The sequence below is a fragment of the Meriones unguiculatus genome, chromosome 7 (assembly GCF_030254825.1).
Source record: "Meriones unguiculatus strain TT.TT164.6M chromosome 7, Bangor_MerUng_6.1, whole genome shotgun sequence".
NCBI classification, from domain to species: Eukaryota; Metazoa; Chordata; class Mammalia; order Rodentia; family Muridae; genus Meriones; species Meriones unguiculatus.
Genome location: NC_083355.1, coordinates 40,832,968 through 40,856,988, shown reverse-complemented (window position 1 = coordinate 40,856,988; position 24,021 = coordinate 40,832,968). Strand labels below are relative to the sequence as shown.

The following is a 24,021-nucleotide window of genomic DNA, read 5'->3' as shown; positions in this document are numbered from 1 at the left end:
TAATAAAGATCAAATAAAAAAAATAGAACACAGCCCATATAGATAATTATTGATTAAAAGACAAATGCAAACAGAAAAATAATCTTTTTGACCCTTTGGTTTCTTTATCTTTGACTTATTTAGTGTCGTACAAATGGGTTTCTATTGTGTTCACTTTTGTTTCCCAGGAAAGAATGAGAATATACATTAAAATTTTGAGAATTTGTAGTCCAATGTTTAAGAACTGACTTGCAATTGTTTTAATAAAAAAAAGTTTTTTTTTAATTAAAAAAATAGTTCTGTAATTATGATGGTAGGTGACAATGTTCTGTGATATTCTGCAATCTTAACTGTTGAATGGAAACTAAAATTTTACTTAATGATATATGATTGGTTAATGTTTATGTAATATTTTCATTAATAATAATAATAGTTTGTTTTTCAAGATAGGGTTTCTCTTTGTAGCCCTGGGTGTTCTGAAACTCACTCTGTAGAGCAGGCTGGCCTGTAGATTTATTTTATTTTCTGTGTCAGTATACACTGATGTAGCCAGCAGGGTGACAAGCAGGGAAATAGGATGCCAGAAAGTTAGAGAAAGTAAAAACCCTTTCATTAGGTGACTACTCGAGTAGTTTTACTATTTGAAAAAAAAATTAAAAGACTATTACATTTGTCTTTTAATGTACTGAGTACCAGGATTAGTTGCCGGTCTTTGAGGCCCACTCACCTATCAGACCACGGTGATGGTTTAGTTTAGACAGGGACATCTTTTGATGTGTTCTTACAGCTAGGTGGTCAAGCTATGCAAGTTACATGAATAGCAGTTCTGAAGGCTGAGTTCTGTCTGTCTGTCTTTTTCTTTTTTCTTTCCTCCCCCTCTTCCTCCTCTTCCTATTGTTTTCCTCGGGTTTCTCTCTGTAGCTCTGGCTGTCTGCAGCTAGCTCTCTGTAAACGCAGAGATACTCTGCTTCTTCCTCTGGAGTGCTGGGATTAAGCGTGTGCACCACCACCACTCACTACATTCATTTATAATGAAGCTCATGAAAATCAGTTGAGCTTCACCAGTCTCCTTGTCAACAGTTGTTCTTCTTTTTGTTTTTAATCTTTTTTAATCTTTTTTATGGGGAGGGGCAGTATTGGAGATTGGCTTTTTCACCAAGTTGTTCAGCCTGCCCTGGAACTCTGACTTGTAGGTCAGGCTAGCCTTGAACTTGATACTGTCTTCCCTCAGCATCCTCACAGGCCTGTACCACCAAAATCAGCTTCTTTCAATTGGAACAATATAATATAGCTTTATTCTGCTAAAGTGTCTTGTGTTGTAGGGTTATTATGCTCTTTGAAAAATATTTATTTTCATTTTGTTTTATATGTGTGTGTTTTATATATTCACTTGTGTGTCAGTGCCTGTGGAGGACAGAAAACGGTGTTGGAGTCCCTGAAGCTGGCGTTACAGGTGGTTGTGAGCCACCATGTAGGTGCTAAGAATTGAACTCAGGACCTCTGGAAGAGCAGCAAGTGCTCTTAACCACTGAGCCATCTCTCCAGCCTACATTGCGTTTTCTTACATAAAAGATTAGTTGGTTTCTTTATAGAATTTCTTTATAACCGACCATTCATAATACCTAATTTGGTAATTTTTTTTTCTTTTGGAATCCGGTCTCATATGTAGTCCAGTCAGTTGTTATATATAGGCATTATCTGCATTATCCAACATTTCTCATAAAACTTTTACCTAGCTGATAATCTTTGGATCCATTGTTAATAGGAAACTGCAAATGATAAACTTTCTAGTCCTTTTTGTGAGGGGTTGGGGAGGGGCACGATCTCACTGTGTGGCCTCAGCTGGCCTAGAACTTGCTGCATAGCTGGGCTGACGGTGCTGCGGCTTGCCTGGGATTCATGGAGATCACCTGCCTCTGTTTCTGCTTCTGCCTCTGCCTTCAGAATGTTGGGATTAGAGGTGTGTGCTGTCACATCTGGCTCTGCTCTATTATTCCATAGTTTTAAATTGGATTTACTGTATTTCTTTATTGTTTTTGTGGTTGTGAGAATTAAACTCAGGGCTTTTTGCATTAAATTATACTCTTTCTCTTTATTTTCTTTCCTCCTTCCTCTCTGTTTTTCCTTAGTCTCCTTTCTCTCTTTCTCCCTTCCTTTCTCCTTCTCTTCCTTCCTTCCTTCCTTCCTTCCTTCCTTCCTTCCGCCCAAACTAACAGTCATCCTCCTGTTTCAATTTTTTGAGTGTTTGGATGACTGACATGGCCGCCATGCCTAGCTGAAATTGTGATTCCTGTAAAATATTTTCTCTTACATTATTTATATCACTTTCTTACAATATGATCTAAGGATAGAGGCTTGTTCCACCATTATTCCTTTTTAGAATTAAGTGATTGTAAAAGTTGGAAAAGATTACCTGTGAGTTTCTTCTCTTAGTAATTACTGCTTTCCCCTCCCCCCTTTTCTCCTGTGTGTTTTGCAGTTGTAAAAAAAAAAAAAAGGGGGGGGGGGCCAGGAGGTGGTAAGATGGCTCACTAGGTAAAGGTGCTTGCTGCCAGCCTGATGACTAAGTTTAGTCCCTGAGACCTATAAGATGGAAAGAGAACCAGTTTCTACAGTTTGTTTTCTGATTGCTAATGCAGGCATGCACACACACAATAAATAAATGCAATTAAAAAAAAAGAAAGACAATTTGGTGTTAAAATTGTCTGTTTTGACAATTGGAGTGTTTAATTGTTACAGCTATGTGATCTTTTAAATCTTTTTTTAAAGATTTATTTATTATGTATATAATACTGTTTGCATGTACACCAGCATGCCAGAAGAGGGCACTAAATCTTACTGTAGATGGTTGTGAGCCACCATGTTGTTGCTGGGAATTGAACCCAGGACCTCTGTAACACTGGCTAGTACTCTTTTTTTTTTTTTTTTTAATTTTATTAATTACACTTTGTTCACTTTGTATCCCCCCATAAGCCCCTCCTTCTTCCCCTCCCGATCCCACCCTCCCTCCCCCTTCTTCACGAATGCCCCTCCCCAAGTCCACTGATAGGGGAGGTCCTCCTCTCCTTCCTTCTGATCCTAGTCAATTAGGTCTCATCAGGAGTGGCTGCATTGTCATCTTCTGTGGCCTGGTAAGGCTGCTCCTCCCTGAGGGTGAGGTGATCAAAGAGCAGGCCAATCAGATTATGTCAGAGGCAGTCCCTCTTCCCATTACTATGTAACCCCCTTGGACACTAAACTGCCATGGGCTACATCTGTGCAGGGGTTCTAGGTTATCTCCATGAATAGTCCTTGGTTGAAGTATGAGTCTCTGGGAAGACTCCTGTGTTCAAATTTTCTGGTTCTGTTGCTCTCCTTGTGGGCATCTAGTACTCTTAACCTCTGAGCCATCTCTCCAGTCTCCAGCTGTATGATTTATGATATGATTATGGTAGTTGCTAATTTCCTTGTCTTCAATTTCACAGATACTTAGACACATTTGAAAATATGCTCTAATCTTGGAATTAACTAATTATTCCAGAAAAGCCATGGCTGATGTGAGAAATAGAATTCAGACCCTCAATTTTAAAGATATGGATGCAAAGTTTACTGGAATAACACTCTTAAATTGCTTGTATTTTTTTTTAATAAGTATGTTCTTATTTTATGTGTCTTCATAAACCTCTCTTTGCATCAGAATCTTGGACTTTTCTAAGACTTAAATTGATAATTATTTTTGATTTTTACTTTTTAGGTTACAGGAGTTGACTGTTTGTTCAGAAGATAATGTTGATGTCCATGATATAGAATTGTTACAGTATATCAATGTGGATTGTGCAAAATTAAAACGACTCTTGAAGGGTAGGTTTAAATGTGTAATGTATCTGCAGTTAGCTTGTAATTAATCTCAGTATTATGGTTATAGTAATTCTGTTTGAACTAGATATCAAAATAGATTTTATAGTGTGCATGTTCTTGTGAAATGGGCAAGTAATATATGTAGCTGACTGATTTTTGGACATTTGAAAGTAATACAGTAGAGAACATGAATTTTATTTTATTTTTTGAGACAGGGGTTCTTTGTGTCACTTTGCTGACCAGGCTGGCCTTGAACCAGATATCTACGTGCCTCTGCCTCCTGAGTGCTGTGATTAAAGGTGTATGCCATCAATGCCTGGCAGGTTTTAAAATACAGAGAATTTTCTTTTTTGAATTTGATCCCTTATGGTCACTCTGGGTCATAGAAATTACTGGTTTGGTTGTCCAGGGACTCGAAGAACACCTGGAATAGAATTTTGAGCTGGTGAGGTGGTGCATGCCTGTAATCCCAGCTCATAGGCAGCCGAGGAAGGAGCTTTCAAGACTAGTCTGAACTATGTAGTGAGTTCAAGGCCATACTGGGCTACAGAGTGAGACCCAATCTCCAGAAAACAAATGAACAAGCAAACTACCTCCCCCAATATTTTGGTATTAAAATATCAAACGGTTTTAATTTCTAACCTGAAAAACTGAGTTTGAGTTATGGAGGGTATGAGAATTTCAAGAGTTATGTAATACAGTTTTCAAAATGCTTAATATAAAAAAATTCTTAAGCCAGGTGTAGTTATTCACACCTTTAGTCCCAGCGCTTGGGAGCAGAGGCAGGTGGATCTTCTGAGTTTGAGGCCAGCCTGGTCTACATAGTGAGCTTCGGGACAGTCAGAGCTACATAGTGAGACTGTCTTGATAAAACAAAGAAACGAACAGAAAGAAACCCCCAAGCAGAAAAAGAAAAAAACTATTATGGTATACATTTGTGTGAGGACTTCTGTGCTGTGTACTAGTGTGAAGGTCAGGGGACAACTGGAGTTGTTCTCTTCCACCTTTCCGTGGCTTCAGGGATTGAGTTCATCCGCAGCAGGATTTTGTAGTATGTGCTTTTATAGTGATCTATCCTCCTGGCCCTTCTTTGTTTTCTTAACATTTGACTTTTTAGAATGCATCCCTGTAGGGAGAGTAATATAAAATTCTGTGCTGTCAATAATCCTTGTTCAGATTTAGTACTTACTCTTTTTTTATGTAGAGCCTGTACTTAAAACTGTGTGCATACAAGAATGTGTCTGTTGCGTGTGCAGTGAATCAAGAAAGGGTATCATGTGGGAAGGGTGAGATTGTAAGGGAGGTGGAAAAAAGAGTTATTTAATTTGTCCCCCTTTCCCCTCCTGGGCCCTCTCTGGTAAACCTAATTGGAAACTCATTTACTCACTTACAGATAGGCCGAGATGTGTCTCCTAACCTAAATTCAGTCAGGCTGACAATGGCTATTAGCCATCACAGTGACATTATGGAAATAAATCGAGTCCAGGTTACACATGAATAAGGGTTTGGTTAGAATAGCAATTTTTCTTACTGATGCTCAATCTGTGATGAGTAATTGTGCTTTTCTATGTCCAAATATGATGAAAGTAGAGAAGAATGATTTAATTTTTTTATATACAAATCAGAACATCATTAATTTTTTTAAATAATTACAGTTTATTCACTTTGTATCCCAGCTGTAGCCTCCTCCCTTGTCCCCTCCCAATCCCACCATCCTTCCCTATTAACCTCCCATTCCCCTCCCCAAGTCCACTGATAGGGGAGGTCGTCCTCCCCTTCCCTCTGACCCTAGTCTATTAGGTGTCATCAGGACTGGCTGTATTGTCTTCCTGTGTGCCCTGGTCAGGCTGCTCCCCCCTCAGGGGGAGGTGATCAAAGAGCCAGCCACTGAGTTCATGTCAGAGACAGTCCCTGTTCTTATTACTAGGGAATCCACTAGGACACTGAGCTACCATGGGCCACATCTGAGCAGGGGTTCTAGGTTATCTCCATGCATGGTCCTTGGTTGGAATATCAGTCTCAAAAAAGACCCTTGTGCCCAGATTTTTTGGTTCTGTTGCTCTCCTTGTGATTTAATTTTATATTGAGTCTACGTTCTCCTGTTTCTAAAAAATATTTCATTTTTATTATTTTACTTATGTGTATGTGTGTATCTATCTGCATGGTTGTATGTGTGCTTGTAGACGAGGGTGTTAGATCTTCTGGAGCTGGAGTTTTAGGCTGTTGGAGCTGCCACATGTAAGTTCTGGGAAGCAAACTCAGATCCATACAAGATAAGCTTGCATCCTTAAACACTGAGCCATCTTTCCAGCCCTATTTTTCTCCTATTGAAGACAGTTCCCTGTAAGCAATATATGCAGATAAACATATAAAATATAAATAAAGCTAGTGTTAAATAGGCCATTGAAAGTTAGGTTTAGGGGCTAGACAGTTGGCTCAGGAGTTAAAGAACATTTATTGCTTGCCTAGAGGATCTTGGTTTGGTTCCCAGCATGTACATCGTGGCTCATGGCCATCTGTAACTCCAGTTATATGGATTCCAACATTCACTATGTCTTCCTCAGGCATCGCTTGTGGTGCACTTTCATGCATACAGGGAAAACACTCATATACAAAAAGTAAATCTAAAAAATAAAAATAAAAAATAAAGTTAGCTCAAGATGACAATAACAAGGGCAATAGAAAATTTCTGTGGTTAATACAAATAATGGTGTGTTTTAAATTTACATTGACAAGAATTTGTTGAGAAACTACATGTAATAAACCATATTAATTTCTGGAAGTTCAGAGGTTAATACAATTTTGAACACGTCCATAAAGAAGTTCATGTTTTGATCATCATGTTTTCTCTGGAAACCAGTCTGCAGTGTGGCTTAGTAGAAGGTTATGTTATGTGAACTACTGCCACGCTAATGAAAATTATGTGGGTGTGGTATAGGTCTTGATAGAATGAATGGCTGATATGGGGGCCAATGTGATAGGTATTGTAAAAGGAACTTTATTTGCTTTTTTCAGTTGTGACTGAAAAAAGAGACTTTTTTTTTTTTTTTTTTCTGAGACTTACTGCTTAATAAACTCACCTTTTCTTGTTCTTACTGAGCTCTTACTGGGCTGGCTGGTTTAACTCAGCTGTTGGTTCAAACTGCTCTCCCAGCTGACTTTTTCAGTCTGGCTTCTCTCTCAGCCCCTAATTTTCTCTGCTTGGCCTAAAACTAACTTGAGCAATCTGCTCTAACCTTTTGGCTCCTCAAGGTGTTTTGGAGGTATAATCCATAACATTTGATTAAGATCTGTAGCATTTGGGAATTAATTTAAATACATGAAGTTATATATAGGAATCAAACTATTACAAAGCACTCAGTTAAAGCGGAAAAGAGAAGCTTGATGATAGAGAACAGAATAGCCATGTAAATGATAAATGGAGCTTTAGATCTACTGATTCTTTGGCTTCAGAAAGATATCCAATAAGGAATTAAAGGACACGGGCTGGGGAAGTAGCTCAGGTGGTAGAGTGCCTACTCTGCCTAAAGCCTGGGACCCAAGCACCGTGGTAACTGGGCTTGATAGTGCATGCCTGCAGTCCCAGCCCTTCAGAGGTAGAAGCAAGAGGATCAGAGGTCATGGTCATCACATCCTCACCTACGTGAGGAATTAGAGGTTAGTCTGAGATACATGAGACTGTCTTAAAAAAAAAAAAGACAAATTGTAGAACAGTAATTAAATATACACACATTGGGATTGGGACCAGATTTTTGTACGCATTGACAATGTTTTAAGGGTAAAGTTGATGAATGAAGGAAGACAAAAGGACCAAGGAGAGAAATAATGCCATTGATTTCATGTCAAAAGACTAGGAGCAAAGAAAAATAAGTTCTGTTTAGAGAATGCTGCTAATACAAGTAGCTATAGCTGTGTGGATTTCTCGATCCTCTGTTTTAGTCTATTAATCTACATGTTTGTGTGTGTGTGTGTGTGTGTTTGGAGTACTGTGCTAGTCTTGTTACTATGGCTCTGTAACATAATTTGAGATCAGGTATTGTGACACCTCTATCGCTGCTCATTCTGCTAATAATTGCCCTGGCTACATAAAATGTTTCATATTTCTGTATGAATTTTAGGGTTATTTATCTTAGTTCTGTAAATAATGATACTGGGATTTTCATGAGAACTTCGCTGAATCTGTACATCACTTTTGGCACTGTAGCTATTTTTACAGTATTAATTCTGCAAATCCATGAACATAACAGTGTCTTCAGTTTCTTCAGTGTCTTAAAGGTGTGTGTGCAGTGTGTGTATGGGTGAAGGCCAGAGGAAGTGGCTTACTCTCTCTTTCTACTTACTACTTTGAGACAGGGTACAGACATTGAACCTGGAACTTGTTGGCAGCCAGCAAGCCACAGCAGTCCTCCTGTTTGTCCCGGCAGCTATGCCTGGCTTTTCTTCACATGTCGTTAGGATCAGAACTCAGCAAATGTCCTTACCTATTGAGCCATCTTTCTAGTCCCGAACGGTTTTCATTATAAGGGAGTTTTACCTTTAGTTAGGTTTATCTTTAGGATTTATTTATTACTTATATTGGAGTTTTGGTATTTTGTTTGTTCGTTTGTTTTTGAAGCTATTGTGAATGGATTTTTTTTCTCTCTAATCTCTCTCTGAAGAATTTTCTGGCGTACTCTTTGGGATCCTAGAGGCAGAAAATTGATTTAGGGAACAAGTTACTCATTTTTATTTTGAGAAAAAGAAATTCACAGTTAAAAGATTCTCTAGATAAGTATTGGAGGACTCATTTAAGAAACATTCTATGTAAATTTAGTAAAAACCTGCTATACCCCTTCATTAAAAGTCCTTGGGGAGAAGTTTTGTGTTGCTTTGCTGAGGAACTGTTAGGTTTAAAGTGGTTTGTAGAAGGATCATCTTTTCCAGATAAGAATTTTCTTTCTAAGATGTGGACAGTGCGTTTATGAAAGATGAATGTAAATGTGTTCAGGATATTTATATGGAGATATAATTAATCTTGTATTGAAAATGCAGTCCTGAAAGTACTTGGAGCCTGGGTCTGAGGACATTGTCATTTAAGAATAAGAATAATGCATAGCTGGCAAGTTGGGCTGCCATGCATATGACCACTTGTGATCTTCAGTTGCCTGAAACATCTCAAGCTCTTTAAAGTCTTGGTGTATACAAGAAGGGGAAACTCACAAAATTAAAAGGATAGCTGGAGAGAAGAGAGATGAGCCACATAGAAGTAAAGAGAGAATAGAGCTTCAGCTGTGCAGTTCAGTTCCCTAGCAGAGGGAGGGGAAGACTAAGTGGCTTCAAGAGCCCGTTATTTCTCTAATCGTGCTGTAAACTGAGCCTGCAAGAATAGGGTGATTTGGAAGAAAATCTTCCCTCGTAAGACAGAAGTGCATTATGACAGAAATGCAAGAGACAAAAAAAAAAAAAAAAAGGCAATATGATTCCTTCAAAAAGATTGTATATCTTCAACCACTGCATTCAAAGATGCTGAGATGGCAAAATACCACATGAAGAGTTCAGGTTTTTTTTAGTAAAAATGATCAGTGACATGAAAGAGAGTACAAACAAGCAAATGAATTCAATCCAGGATCTGGAGAGGAAAGTCAGCAACAAAAAAGAGCCAGCAGAATGGATAAGAAAGTCACGAGTGTGGACGAAAAAGAACACAGAAGAAAAATACAGCAAAGAAATTGAGATTAAAACAAATAAAGACATGCTGGGAATGAAAAACTCAACGAAATATAAAACACACACTGAATGACATCACAAATATACTCCACCAAGCATAAGAAAGACCAACAGGGACAGACAACAAGGTTGTTGAATACTGCACTTGAACTGGAAAAAAAAAAAAAGCAATGAGCATGAACACAGGTTCAAGGGCTCCAGGATATTCTAAGGAGATCAAACCTGTGAATCTCTGAGATAAGAGAAGGTAAGGAAAACACTAAAGGTACAATAATGTTGAATGAAATTGAAGCAGAAAATTTCCTAAATAAACATGACCATAGTACTTCTCCATATTCTCACATTAAGTACTGCTAAGTCTGCCGGATCACATGGTCCATGTGGTAGAGCAACCTGCAAAACAGCCTTGACCTGTTGAAGAGCCTTCTTCTCCTGTTTTAGGCACCACTCAAAGCTAGCACCTTTCTAAGTTACTTGATAGATGTGCTGGTATAAGAAAAAAATAAGGAATATGCTGCCTTTGGAATCCAAATAGGCCCACTAAGCTTTGAGCTTCTTTCTTGGTGCTGGGAGAGGCCAGATACAAATAAGTTTATTTTTAACCCTAGAAAGAATATTTCTGCATACCTCTCACCACTGGACTTCTAGAAATTTTACTGAAGTTTGAAGGCCCTTGAGTTTTGGTTAGATTTATTTCACATCCTCCCATTTGTGTAAGTGTTACCAACAAGTCCAATGTGGTTGCTGCTTCCTACTCACTTGGTTCAATCAGCATAATGTCATTAACATATTGGACCAGTGTGATATTTTGTGAAGAGACAGATGTTCAGGATTCCTTCAAATTAAGTTATGACACAGGACTGGAGAGTTAATGTTAACCTTGAGGTAACATTATAAAGGTAAAACTATAAAGGTATATACTGATCCTGCCAGCTGAAAGCAGACTGCTTCTGGTTGTGCTTATAGACAGGAACGGAAAGAAAGGCATCTCCTAGATCCTTAGCTGAATTACATGTGCCAGGAGCACTGTTAATTACTCAGGCAAGGCTATCACATCTGGTATTGCATCTGCAATTTGAGTCACTACTTAGTTAAGTTTTGATACTCAACTGTCATTCTCTACAATCCATTTGTCTTTCTTCTGTGTTGAAGGGAAATGTGGCAACTACCAGCCCTGCATCTTTCAAGGCCTTGATGGCACTAATTCCTCCAGGGATATACTATTATGTTTGGTTCACTATTTTCCCTGGTAGAGGCAGTTCCACTCTCTTCCATTTGTTGTTCCAAACCATAATAGCCCTCAGTCTACAGGTTAGGGAACAATATGGGAATTATGCCAACTTCTAAGTATATCTATACCAGTTTTACATTCTGGGACTGGGAAAATAACCATAGGATGAGTTTGGGGATCCATTGGACCCACTGTGAGTTGGACTTCAGCCAAAATTCCATTAATCACCTGATAGTCATAAGCCCCTACTTTAACTGGAGGGCCACAGTGCTATTTGGCATCTCTTGGAACTAGTGTCAGTTTAAAATCAATATCCAGTAAACCCTATAAAGTCTGATTGTTTCCTTTCTCCCAGGGCACATTTACCCTAAAAAAAGGTCATAAGTGCCTCTTGGAAAGGATAGCAGAAAGTGTAGTAGTAAAACTTTTTAGGTATTTTAACAAGGTCCTCAGGGGGACCTGGCCCTCTCTTCATTCAAGGGCTTTGGAGTCTGCAAACGAGCTCAAGTCTGGAAATTGGTCCATAAGCAGAGATGCCCTCCTGCTAGTAGGCAATGTAGCCTTTCCTTTGTTTGAGATTTTTTTTTCCTGCTTGTACAGATGTAAAAACAAAACAAAACAAAACACATAGTCAACTTCTTATCTAATTCATTCCTGGAAAGATTATTAGTTTGTACAAAAAGATCCATTGGAGTCCTAGCATCGTACAAGCCACTTGTTCTGTGCTGCTCATTATAGTAAATATGCTTACCTTGCCTTTGGCAGTTCAGTGCTGCTGCCTGGCCCCTGCTGCTCTGTGGTCCTAGTTAAGCCCATCACATTTAACCTTTTGAAGTGAGCATCGGTGTCTGCAACCCTAAGGTCTTGTACAAGAAAAGAGCAATGATAAAGCTCTTCAAATTATTTTTGCCCCTTGTTATCATTTTGTGTATTGTGGAATTAGTAAAGAGAGTATCTTCTGAGCCTTCTCATTGTGGAGGATTTGGTTTTACACAGTGCTCCCACTATTGCAATTACATTGAGCTCTAAAATCTTTTCATCAATACCAAGTCAGTAGACATCGGGTATCGCCATTTCTTTGCAGTAGACTGTCTGTGGTATCATAGCTACCATATGCTTTAGCCAACCAGTCAAGCTTTTGATGCCTTTTAAAACCCCGAGAACTTAATTATAGAACAGAACCTTTACTCAGTGGACCCCAGTTTTTATGTTTCTTCCACCATTATTCAATACCCTTACAAATCCATTCTTACACATATTCCCCAGACTCCTGCTTGAATGATTTCACAAACCCAGAAAAGGTGTAGCACACCTTCTTGTGAATTTCACCTCTAGAAGCCTGCTTAGCCTTGATTCTGGTTATAGTTTAGAGTCAACTCCTGGTGGGCACCGAGGGACATCAGTATTGTCTTGCTTGACATTTCTGTTTCAGGGCAAGTCATTGCTAGTTTGAAGAATGAAGGATTAATTTCCTCAGGCGAAGGTACAGAAGGAAATACTACAAGGGCTGGGGATGCATCCTCCCCTAAAGGTGGGGAGACTACTTCCTCAGGTTAGACAAACCCTTTAAAATATGAGGGTTCAAAATCCTCAGCCTCATTAGCAGCCTTCTACACTTATTCATCTCAAGTTCCAGGATCCCACTTCTTCCCAGTCAGTCAGTTCCTTTAGGCTCTAATATTAGTGAAGGAAATTACCTTAGCAACAGGAGGCATGCACTTGGCTGGCAGGAGTGAAGGCAAGCAGACAAAAAGAAAAAGGTTTCTTCTTACATTTCCTTTTTTGTAGGCTGTCACCAGAAAATGTGGCCTAGATTCAGGATGGCTCTTCCCACCTGAAATTATTCTGTCAGGAAAACCCTTCACAGGTGTGCCTAACTATGTGGGTTTTAGTTGATTCCAGATGTAGTCAGGTTGACAACCAAGATTAGCTATCATACTACCTAAGTTTCTGACAAAGCTGTCAAAAATATACTTTGGAGAAAGGTGCCCTCTTTAACAAGTGGTTCTGGGAAAACTGGATTTCTACACATGTAATGAAAATTAGTCTACATCTCTCACATTGTACAACAATAAATTTGGTTTATCAAAACCTTAATGTAAGAAGATGACATAGGTAAAACACTTTCAAGATGTAGGCATATTTTCTAAAAAGGACTATAGCATAGGAAACATCATCAAGATTTGACAAATAGAATTACATGAAATTAAAAAGCTCCTGCCAAGCAAAGAAAACAGTCATTAGAGTGAAGAAACCATTTATAGACTTTGGAAGGAGAAATTGCCAACCTTACATCTGGCTGGGAATTGATATCTAGGATATAAATTAACTTAAAATGAAGCACTCTAAAACCATTTTGTTTATAGATAGGCAGGCCTATGAACTGAATAGATAATCCCTGCGAGGAAGAATACAAATGACCAGTAGATACTTGGAAAAACTGTTCAGCATTCTTAAACATAACAGAAATGCAAATTAAAACTGCTTTGAGATTCTGTCTCACTTCAGTTGAATGGCTGTCAAAAGACAACAAATACTGGTGAGGATGTAGGTGGGGCAAAAGAAATCGTTACGTTATTAGCCGCTTTTGAGAATGTAAATTTGAATAGCCTCTGGAAGTCAGTTTGAAGAGTTGCTCAGAAAACTGGTAGTAGCCTTTATGAGCCAGATGTACCACTATATTGCATATCAACAGAAATTCTTGTACAACCATTTTTACTGTCACACTGTTCACAGTGGCTAGGAAATGGATCCAGGGTGAATGTCCATCAAGAGAAGACTGGACACAGAACATGTGGTACAGTGAGTGGCGGCTGCAGCAGGGCATTCGTATGGCAGAGTGTAGGGAAAGCTGGGAAGGGTGGGAAGGCCAGGATTGAGTTCCTTTCTTTCTCACAGATTGCTGGGCTGTGTCCTTTCTTGTGGGCCACCAAGAGACTCACCCTGAGTCCTGGACAGGTGGGTGCCACTGCTGATGTGCACGTGCTGTGATTCTGCAGAGCATTGGACTTGGCAGCAAAGGCTTCACAAGGAAGTCTATCACGTGCTGTCACTTACAGCTTACAGTCTGTGGGGAGGAAGACTTGGAGTCACTTATTAAGGCTGCCATAGTTGGGGGGAGTATGATCCTTTACATCCCCAAATCTGAGATTGCAAAGAAAGGCCAGAAAACTGCCTACGAGGGTTATTCTAACCAATTTCCTTCCTTCCCATTGTTCTGTCACTGGAACAGAAGACAACAATTAGAACATGTGGGATTTAAAAAACTGTTAAATGGAAAAGTGTAGATAATTACTGTAGTCACGATGAAAGAAACATTTTTATATTCTTTGACTCAGAGTTTGCTAAAGTGCCTTTTTGTGTGATAACAGTTGTGTGTTGATTGGCCAGACTTATTTGTATTTTTAATTAAAAAAAGTGAAAACTTTTTTTTTTTTTTTTTTTTTTTTACAAAATAAAAAGTAAAGTGCTATATAGACATACTGGAATTTTATGCAACTGAAGAGAAAAAATGCAGTCATAACATATGCAGGAAAATGGATGGAACTGGAATTCACTATTTTAAGTTAAATAAGCCTAGTCCAGACAAGTCATGCTTGCTTTTCTAAACGGAACCTAGATTTAAAGGTGTGTGTGTGTGTGTGTGTGTGTGTGTGTGTGTGTGTGTGTGTGTGTGTGTTGGTGGTGGTGGTGGTGGTAACTACAAAGTGGATCATGAGGGGCTGTAAAAGATCTTCTTAAAATTAATTAATTTATTTTTATTAATTACAAGTTACTCACTTTGTATGCCATCCCTAGCCCCCTCCCTAATCCCCTCCCAATCCCACCGTCCCTCTCTCTTCTCCTCCAATGCCCCTCCCCCAGTCCACTGATAGGGGAGGACCTCCTCCCTTTCCATCTGACCCTAGCCTATCAGGTCTCATCAGGACTGGTTGCAGTGTCTTCCTCTGTGGCCTGGTCAGGCTGCTTCCCCATCAGGGGGAGGTGATCAAAGAGCCAGCCACAGAGTACATGTCAGAGATAGCCCCTGTTCCTTTTACTAGGGAACCCACTTAGATACTAAGCTGCCATGGGCTACTTCTGTACCGGGGTTCTAGGTTATCTCCATGAATGGTCCTTGGTTGGAGTATCAGTCTCAGAAAAGACCCCTGTGCCCAGATATTTTGGTTCTGTTGCTCTACTTGTGGAACTCCTGTCCCCTCCATGTCTTCCTATCTCCCTCTTCTTTCATAAGATTCCTTGCACTCTGCCCAAAGTTTGGTTTTGAGTCTCAGCATCTACTTTGATACCCTGCTGGGTAGAGTCTTTCAGAGGCCCTCTTTGGTTCCTCTGTTCCTCTGGGAACAGGACATCCCAGTTTTCTCCCTCTTCCGAGGAAAAGATTTTAAGAGATAGATAGGAAAAGATTTTAAGAGATAGGTAAACAGATGGTAACAGAATACATGCAGTATGAAAGCAGAAGAGTGGACTGCCTGGTTGGGAAGAAAGGGAGTCATCTGGGAGGAGGCAGGTAACACAGGGTGGTTTGGGGACTGTGATGGAGAAGAATGTGCTGACACATTCATGAGATGTCATAATTTTACACCCTCTTTCTTTACATAACTTAGAAAGTAATTAAAAGAATTCAAAGATTAAAGTGTAATCTGTTTTAAGTGTTCAGGTTAGCAGAATTAAAACCGTCCCACGAGACAGTGGTGGCAGGAATGTGGTAGATCATCAGTATGCTGCTCGGCGGCCAACTCTTCTGAAAAGCAGCTCTTTAGATTTCAGAATCCTCAGGGAGTATTTGTCTCCTTGCTTACACAGTTGCTTTCCTTAAAAAAAAAAAGTGTGGAAAAATCTTTGAATAAGAACAAGTATTTATCATTGCTACTTATAATCCTGAAATATTAGAAATTAGTTAAATGTACAACTAAAAAACATCAAATAGCCAGTCAGTCTGTCAGTCTGTCTTTTTGTTTGTTTTTGAGACAGGGTTTCTCTGTATAGCCTTGGCTGTCACTGGACTTGTTTTATCGACTAGGCTGGCCTTGAACTCACAGAGACCCTCTTGTCTCTGCCTCCTTGAGTACTGGGATTAAAGACATGTACCACTATGCCTGGCTGTATCTTTTTTTTTTTTTCCTTAGGTTTTGTTATGTGTATGCATATGCATTCAGTACCCTCAGGGACCAGAAGAGGGTGCTGGATCCCCTGAAGCTGAAGTTGTAGATGGTTGTGAGCAGGTGCTGGAAACTGAGCTCAGGTTCTTTTTATGAACAGCAGCCAGTGCTCTTCACCACCGAACCATCTCAACAGCTGCCTGTATTGGTTTTTGTTGTTGTTTGAGTGTGTGTGGGGGGCTCTTTAAGTAGCTCTGGCTATTCTGGATTTCACTCTCTAAACCAGCCAGTCCTCTCAAACCCACAGAGATCCACCTGCTTCTGCCTCCCAAGTACTAGGTCTAAAGGTATTGCCATCATGGCTGGCTTCTATTTTTTTTTTTAAACTTAAAAATAAGATTTATTATTTTTATTTTCCATGTATAGGTGTTTTGCCTGAATGAGTTGTGTACCATGTGAGTGCCTGGTGCTTACAGAGGCCAGAAGAGGGCACCTGATTAGGCCCTCTGATAGAGCCTAGTGCTCTTAACCAAGCCATCTTTCCAGCCCCATGTTTGATTTTGTATTTTGTAAATCAGTTAACAAAATAGAGCAAAGTGAAAACTTGAAGTTCAAGGCATGTTTGCTTTTTATTTACTTCTGTCTCTATCAGTGTAGCTCATGAGTTTGGGATATATATATATATATATATAACTGTTAAATTGCTTATTAATAATGCTGGAAGCAAAATAGTTATTCTTTTATAGTAGTTCTGAATTGTATTTGTATTAAATAGTTGAGTTAATAAAACAAAAATTTTCCCTTTAGAAACAGCATTTAAATTTAAAGCCCTGAAGAAGGTCGCACAGCTAGCAGTTATCAATAGCCTAGAAAAGGTAAGCTTCACCCTTTTGGGTATTCAAATTTTGGTCTTGGTTATGAATTTTGCTGTATTTTGTATCTTGAGTATAAGAAAGTCAAGTCTTGTATGTTAGCTCCACACTACCCTAGTGGGAAGAATGCATTACAGTATTTTTATGAAGAAACTTGAAATTCTGTGCTGTTTAATATATTTGAAATATTGAGTGCTATCTTATAAAAACACATTTTTTTTTCCTTGTAGGCCTTTTGGAACTGGGTAGAAAACTATCCAGATGAATTTACAAAGCTGTACCAAATTCCGCAGACTGATATGGCCGGTAAGCTGAGAGTGATGTGTGGGGCAAGGAGTGGGCGTGGCACCGTTACGCTCTCAGAAGTAAATGTTCTGCTTTTCAGCTTACTTTGTTATAAAAGTGGTTTCTCTGTCTTCTCTTGTCAGTTGTTGCCAAATAGGAATTACGGTTTTTCTCTCCTGTTTCTGTATGATTCCCAGTCCTTTCCCCTTTGAGCAAGTAGCTAAAAAGAAGTTTGAAATGAAACTCTAGTCTTTCACGTTGTGATTGAATACTGATGGCTCCCTCACAGTATATGTGAGCGTGTGTGTGTGTGTGTGTGTGTGTGTGTGTGTGTGTGTGTGTTCCCGCGTGCGTGCCTGTGTGAGTTCTAGGACTGTATTTTATATTTAGGTAGGTGTATCTAAAGAGGAAATACTGGCATAGGAGAGACTAGAGACCCCTGAGGAACTGGCACTTCTTTTGTGAAACTGTCAATCTTTTGTTCCTTTGGTAAGACCCTAACACTGTGATAAAATACAAAACCATTCTAAAATGTGGACTTTTCCAGGATGGGTCAAGATAGCCCATCTCACACATTCTTTTAAAACTGTGATCTTTGGCCTTTTTTTTTTTTTTAATAATTCTGAATTTTAATTTAATGCTAAAGATTTTCTTACCTAACAAGATCATTTAATGTTTTATTTTTCACATAGAGTGTGCAGAAAAGCTGTTCGACTTGGTGGATGGTTTTGCTGAAAGCACCAAACGTAAAGCAGCAGTTTGGCCACTGCAGATTATACTCCTTATTTTGTGTCCAGAGATCATCCAGGATATATCGAAGGATGTGGTGGATGAGAACAACATCAACAAGGTGAGGAGGGCAAATGCATTCCGGACATTTCCTGAGAGGCCGTTTGTTTCACTCAAGGTGTACATTTTAGTTATAGCCATTCTAGGTCTGCTGGCCTTAGCAGAGATGTGTTCACGTGTTATTTTATTTGAAAGAAGGATAAATAATATAGTCAGTGGCCAAAGTACTCTGAACTCTTGGGTTTAATGCCGAGTAATATTAAACCAGATAATTTCTGTTACCTAAATTTGAGGTTTACTTTACTCATCATTAAAATTGTATTTAGAATTTTATAATTTAACTTTGTTTATATTGTTTATGGATTAAATTTGGCTATCTGCAAATAAATTCTATAGCTAACAATGCATTTTTGAAGGTTTCAGCACAGTGAATTGAGGAAATGTTTATTGAATATGTTTTTTTATTATGAAACATAACTATCTTAATTTAATTTTTGCAAAATTAATAATAAATCTGGATGTCGCAATCTTTTCTATGGTCTGAGATAACCTAATTAGAAAAAAGTCAGTTATAAAATTATCTGGTCTTGGTGATTCTAGGTTTTCTTTGACTTTTGCTTATTGTCATTAATTTAAAAGCAGGGATTTTGAGAGATGGTTATCTATTGGTTAAGAGTACCTTCTGCTCTTGCATAGGACTCAGGGTCTAGCTTTCAGCACTCACGTTAGGCGGTTAGCAACCTCTTGTGACTCCAGCTCTGAGAGATATTTTTCTGGCCTCTGTGGGTACAAATTACACACACACACACACAGAGAAATAAAAATAATTTAAAAATTAATTAATTGATTATTAAAGTTTTTCAATATAGGGCTTCTCTGTGTAGCACTGGCTGTCCTGGAGCTCACTTTGTAGACCAGGCTGGCCTTGAACTCAGACCCACCTGCATCTGTCTCTGCCTCCCAAGTACTGGGATTAAAGGTGAGTGCTGCCCACCACCTGGCCAAAAAAAAAAAAAAAAAAAAAAAAAAAGAATTAAAAAAGACTAATAAGGGTCCCCTCCCCTGCCCTCCCCTCCCCTGTTTTTTTAATATTTATTTTTTATTTAAAAATGTGGTATATGTGTGTGCGTGTGTTTGTTCCCACAGAGGCATAAGATCCTCTAGAGCAAGAGTTACAGGCAATTTTGAGCCACTTGGTGTGGGTATTAGAAACTGAATTTTGATTCTCTAGAAAAGTAGCAAGTGCTCTTAACCACTGAACCAATGGTCATGTTTTTTTTATTGTAATATCTTGCTTTGGTGCTACTTTTTAAAATTAAAACATACGAGGACAGAGGCCCAACATACTCGGAGATGATCAGCACCTGCAGTTGGTCAGTTTTTGTCCTCTGGTTGGGCAGTCTGATTTTCTAGCGAGCTTCATAAGGTCTCTATATGCATTTGACCTTGTTCTGACCAGTTCAGGACACATCACAAAAGCAGCACATAGGCGACTGGATACTGTCATCGTCAGAGAAGTCTTCAATATCATTTTAGGTCTGCACAAACTTTTTCATTAGCTGCCAAGACCATTGAGACCTGGGTTAGATCTATGTAAGACCCTCAGCCCTTGAGAAACATTTTGTTTATAGCTGGATTTATCTATAGCCTGTGGCAAAGCTGGATTTTTAAAACAAAATGTTATTTCTAGAAATGAAATTTAGAGCAATAGAATACCTTGGGTCCATTACTTAGAAGGTTGGAGGTTGAGTGTACACTAGAGTAGTCGAAAAGATTGAAACAAGTTGGCATATACCGCACCCAAGGCAGGCTAATAATTAAGCCTCACAGATAACACTGAAAGGGAAGATACGGTCATCCGACTTGTGCACAGTTCAGAGGTGTAAGTAAAGTGTTTTGTTTTGTTTAAACTTGAGAGAGATTAAGTGATGAGTCCTTAAATATGAAATGAAAGCCAAATATATACCATTCTTTTTTATGATTTGAATTTTAGGGATTGCTGATTTGCTACTTTGTTACATAAATCTACAGTAGTACAAACTAGATGCATTGTCTTCCTCTATTTAAATTCTGTAGAAGCTGTTTCTCGACAGTTTACGGAAAGCACTTGCTGGCCATGGAGGAAGCAGGCAGCTGACAGAAAGTGCTGCCATTGCTTGTGTCAAGTTGTGTAAAGCAAGTACTTACATCAACTGGGAGGATAACTCTGTCATTTTCCTACTAGTTCAGTCCATGGTGGTTGATCTGAAGGTAATACGCTGTTCTTTTCCTTCTGTAGACTAAGGAAATTAAGTGCATAAATGTAGTGTAAGTGTTCTGCTAGAGATCATTGCTAAGAGTTAGCTTTGATGGTAAGTTGAAAGGGTCTGCTTTCGCTACTGTGCTCGTTAGCCTAGCCTGAGAGCGCGAAGGACACACAGTTTGCTTTATGTGTACACGCTTGGATCTTAATGTAGAGACTTGCCTTGAGAGGAATCATATGCGGCATAGTAAGGCATACGTTACATTTACGGACTATAGTAGCCAGTATTTTATGCTTTCTCTGGCAACTAAAGTTTACTGTAATCCATACGAGTATGTTGACTGTGTTTATGTACCTTGTTAAAGAAATACTTCATGACTATTTAAAGGCCATTGTTTTCTATTGGGATTTTTATAGAACCTGCTTTTTAATCCAAGTAAACCATTCTCTAGAGGCAGTCAGCCTGCAGATGTGGACCTCATGATTGACTGTCTTGTCTCTTGCTTTCGGATAAGCCCTCATAACAACCAACACTTTAAGGTAAGAAAATTATTTTATACTACCATGTTTATTGATGTGGTTATATTTATAAAATGCAGACACTATAAAGATAAATAGGTGTACTCTTATTAGTATTTCTTTTTAAAAACAGATTTACTTATTTATTTTATTTCATGTATCTGAATGTTTTGCCTGCATGCATGTCTGTGCACCATGTATGTGCTTGGTGCCTTCCGAGGCCAGAAGAGGGCACTGCATCTCCTGGAACTTTAGTTACAGACAGTTGTGAGCTACTGTGCGGGTGCTGGGAACTGAACCTAGGTCCTCTGCAAGAGCAGTCAGTGATCTTAACCCTTGAGATAGCTTTCTAACCTCTTATTAGTATTTCTTAATATTCTATATTGATGTTAATTTCAAGGCCTTAAGTTTACTTTATTGAAAATAACTTACTTTTTGCTGTTTTTTTTTTTTTTTTTTTTTTTGTCCTTTTTGTTTTAATGAATTCTTCTTTGGCAGATCTGCCTGGCTCAGAATTCCCCTTCTACATTTCACTATGTGTTGGTAAACTCACTCCACCGCATCATCACCAATGTAAGTCTAAAAGGTATTGCTGTATTACCAAAAAGTAATTTTTCTTTCGTTTTTGTTTTGGGTTATATATATATATTTTTTTTTCTTCTTTTTTAAGATAGACGCTGGTTTTAGCAAACATTCTGATCTTAGCTCTTTGTATAAAACAGGAAGCTTCTCTGAGGTGATTACACCAGCATTTGATACAAGTAGTAGTTTTATGTTTGATCTTGACCTGAAGCTTTTACTGAGAAGGATGGAGTTAATAAAATTTTTTTGTAAAGAGTAAACCTAAGAAATTTATTTTAAAGTTCAAAATGTATTAAGAACAGTGCCACTGCAAATATAACTTAGTGCTTTCCTGACAAAGCATTTGATATATTTGACTTACTATCTCACCATTTCAGAAGAATAATAATTATATTGTAGCCGAGTATGGTACATTTACAAATGGTGAGATCTTATTTGATTATACCTTTTAACACTCCTTAGTTAGAGTAAAATACTAACATATTTCAAGAGATACATTCACAAGATACAAAAGCATATCAGAGAAAACAACTGAATTCATTAGAGAGGTATTAGTGATCTGAATGTACTAAGTGAAAAGCAGACAGTTAAAACCTTCCTAGATGTAGATTTTCAAAATTCTGTTCCTTTTATGAACAGTTGTAAAACGTTCTTTGATTTTATTTTTTATGGTTCTTTTATACGTTGACAGATACGCTACATTTATGAGTAACTGTTCATTTTGTTTCTGCTTTTCTCCAATACAGTCTTTGATTATTGATACCTTGGTATATATTTGTGTTAGTTATGATTAAATTGCATCTTATGACTCTTGCAAATTAAAAGTAATCCCCACTGCTTCGTTTATCTTGGATATTTCAAATTAAATCAAGCTATCCTTTTTTAAAGCTATTTTACAGGGGAAAATGACTACTGATAAAGTCACTTAGTGACACATTCATTTTGCTTTGTAGAGTACTAATAGCATTTTAGGATGCTAGTTTTCTGTTTTCAGCCTGGCCTTGTGCCTTGCAGGACATTGATCATTTTGGTGCTCAATTCATGGAATGGTGACTGTGCTATATCTCCTGCATAGTGAATAAATAAGTGCTTGGGGGAACAGTACTACCCTTGGTTGAGTATCACTGACTTAAGTTATAGAAATTACATTAAATCTGATTAGTTCCAAAGAGGTTAGTTTAATGAATCTAGGTGTAGATAAAACGTGTTTATATAAAAAGCTGTGTGTTTGCCAGTGTAATGACTCAGGCCATTGCCTAATTTACTTACACCACTGACTCGTTCCAAGGTTTAGTTTTAAAGGTAAACAACAACAACAAAAAGATTGTTTCTCTAGTCCACAAGTTTATGTGTGTTTATTAAAAAATATTGCTCCCCCACCCCTTTGATTCAAGATATTAGAAGTATTCCCCTTATTAATTTGATAACTTTATATAAATGGTTAAAATTTAATAAATCCAAGTTTATAGTCTTTGAATATTCTGTGACTAGTTACTTTAATCGTGAAATATTTTTGTCTATAATTGAATACATAGAGCACTTTCAAGCATGGACTTGGCACTGCTGTAAGTGGCTGAGCTGCTCCTTTCTGGGTTTCAAGCATGCCTGGAGTGTTAGTTCCTGCATGCCTCATTGTGCCTGATGAAGGTGTGTGCACCCCTTTCTAAGGAGTGCTGCATGTATGAAGGCAGAGTGTGTCTGCATCTGGGGACGTTTGTGTATAGAAAGCACCGTACTGACTAATCTTTAAATACATCAACATCCGTTCAGTGGAAAAGCGTGTAAAAAACTTATATAATGCCGATGTGTCTTCTTGTTTGTTTGTTTTTTGAGACAAGGTCTCAGCATGTAGTTTTAGATGGCCTGGAACTCACTGTGTATATTAGGCAGGTTTTACACTCACAGAGATCCGCCTGCCTCATGAATGCAGGGATTAAAGGGCTGAGCCACCATACCGGGCTTCCAAAGTGACTTTCAGGTTATACTTCCAAGTCCTTAGAAATTGCTTGGTAAATGGTTTTTATTAGAGTTCACCCTCTACCCAGTCTTGAAGCTAACAAACTGACTCTAAAGTACTTTCAATTGTTAAGGACTATTTTTGACAGTTAATATGTAAATTTATGCAATTGAATATTAGAGTTTCACTGGAATTTTAAGGAAAATGTTTATGTTTTCAAGTCACATGAATTCTTTCCTAGATTTATGGAGTCTAGATCTTAAATATTTTTAAACAGTTTGGTTAGTACACCTTCTATGCTGTCCTTTTCCATGTCTCTTAAGCCAGTTTACAGTTTTAAGAATTACTATGCTCCCCTAACAGGTAGAAGTTGTATTATTTTTTGTGGGTTTATGTAGAATTAGAAATTATGTTTGGAGTTTTATTTTGCTTCTGTGAAATGTCCTCATACGTAATTTGTAAGTACTGTGTTTAAATCTAAAACATTTCAATTTCTTTTAAGAATTTTTAAGTCTATTCACTATTTAATTTTGATGCAATATATATTTTGAGCAGTTTTTAAAATGGTATTTATAATGTCACTTTTTGAAAATGATATGCACTAAGAAATAAACTATAGTTTTAAGATCTATGTTACATACTTCGTCTGTATACACTTTTAAAAGGTTAACTAGATGTGGAGCTAGGAAATTAAAAAATATACATGCAAGTGAACTTGCGACAATTGGGATAGTAGTTCCTTGCAGATTTTTTTTGTAGCAGTTTATTGTAGTTTGCTTATTAATAATTATAGTTTGAAAGCGATCTCTGCCAAGAGGTAGTTAAAGAAATATTTTCAGGGTACTTGAAAATCATTTACATACCCTCTTGAGGAATATACATAATGCATTTATATAAGTATAAATGTTTTTATAAAAGTT

At 38.1% G+C, this 24,021-nt stretch overlaps 1 protein-coding gene across 8 annotated transcripts in view; it reads left to right on the top strand.

Annotated features, from left to right (window-relative positions):
• The window catches only part of Nf1 (neurofibromin 1), a 236,597-nt gene that overhangs the window by 51,626 nt on the left and 160,950 nt on the right, over window positions 1-24,021 (top strand). For 5 of the 8 annotated variants that reach the window (XM_060387185.1, XM_060387183.1, XM_060387186.1 and 2 more), the window contains exons 5-12: window positions 3,713-3,819; window positions 16,663-16,730; window positions 16,958-17,033; window positions 17,705-17,862; window positions 19,878-20,051; window positions 20,461-20,583; window positions 21,061-21,135; window positions 22,680-22,709. In XM_060387185.1, the coding sequence (XP_060243168.1) occupies window positions 3,713-3,819; window positions 16,663-16,730; window positions 16,958-17,033; window positions 17,705-17,862; window positions 19,878-20,051; window positions 20,461-20,583; window positions 21,061-21,135; window positions 22,680-22,709 (811 nt within the window). The remainder of the gene's footprint in view (window positions 1-3,712; window positions 3,820-16,662; window positions 16,731-16,957; window positions 17,034-17,704; window positions 17,863-19,877; window positions 20,052-20,460; window positions 20,584-21,060; window positions 21,136-22,679; window positions 22,710-24,021) is intronic. The other 3 variants (XM_060387188.1, XM_060387187.1, XM_060387184.1) reach the window with 1 other exon arrangement.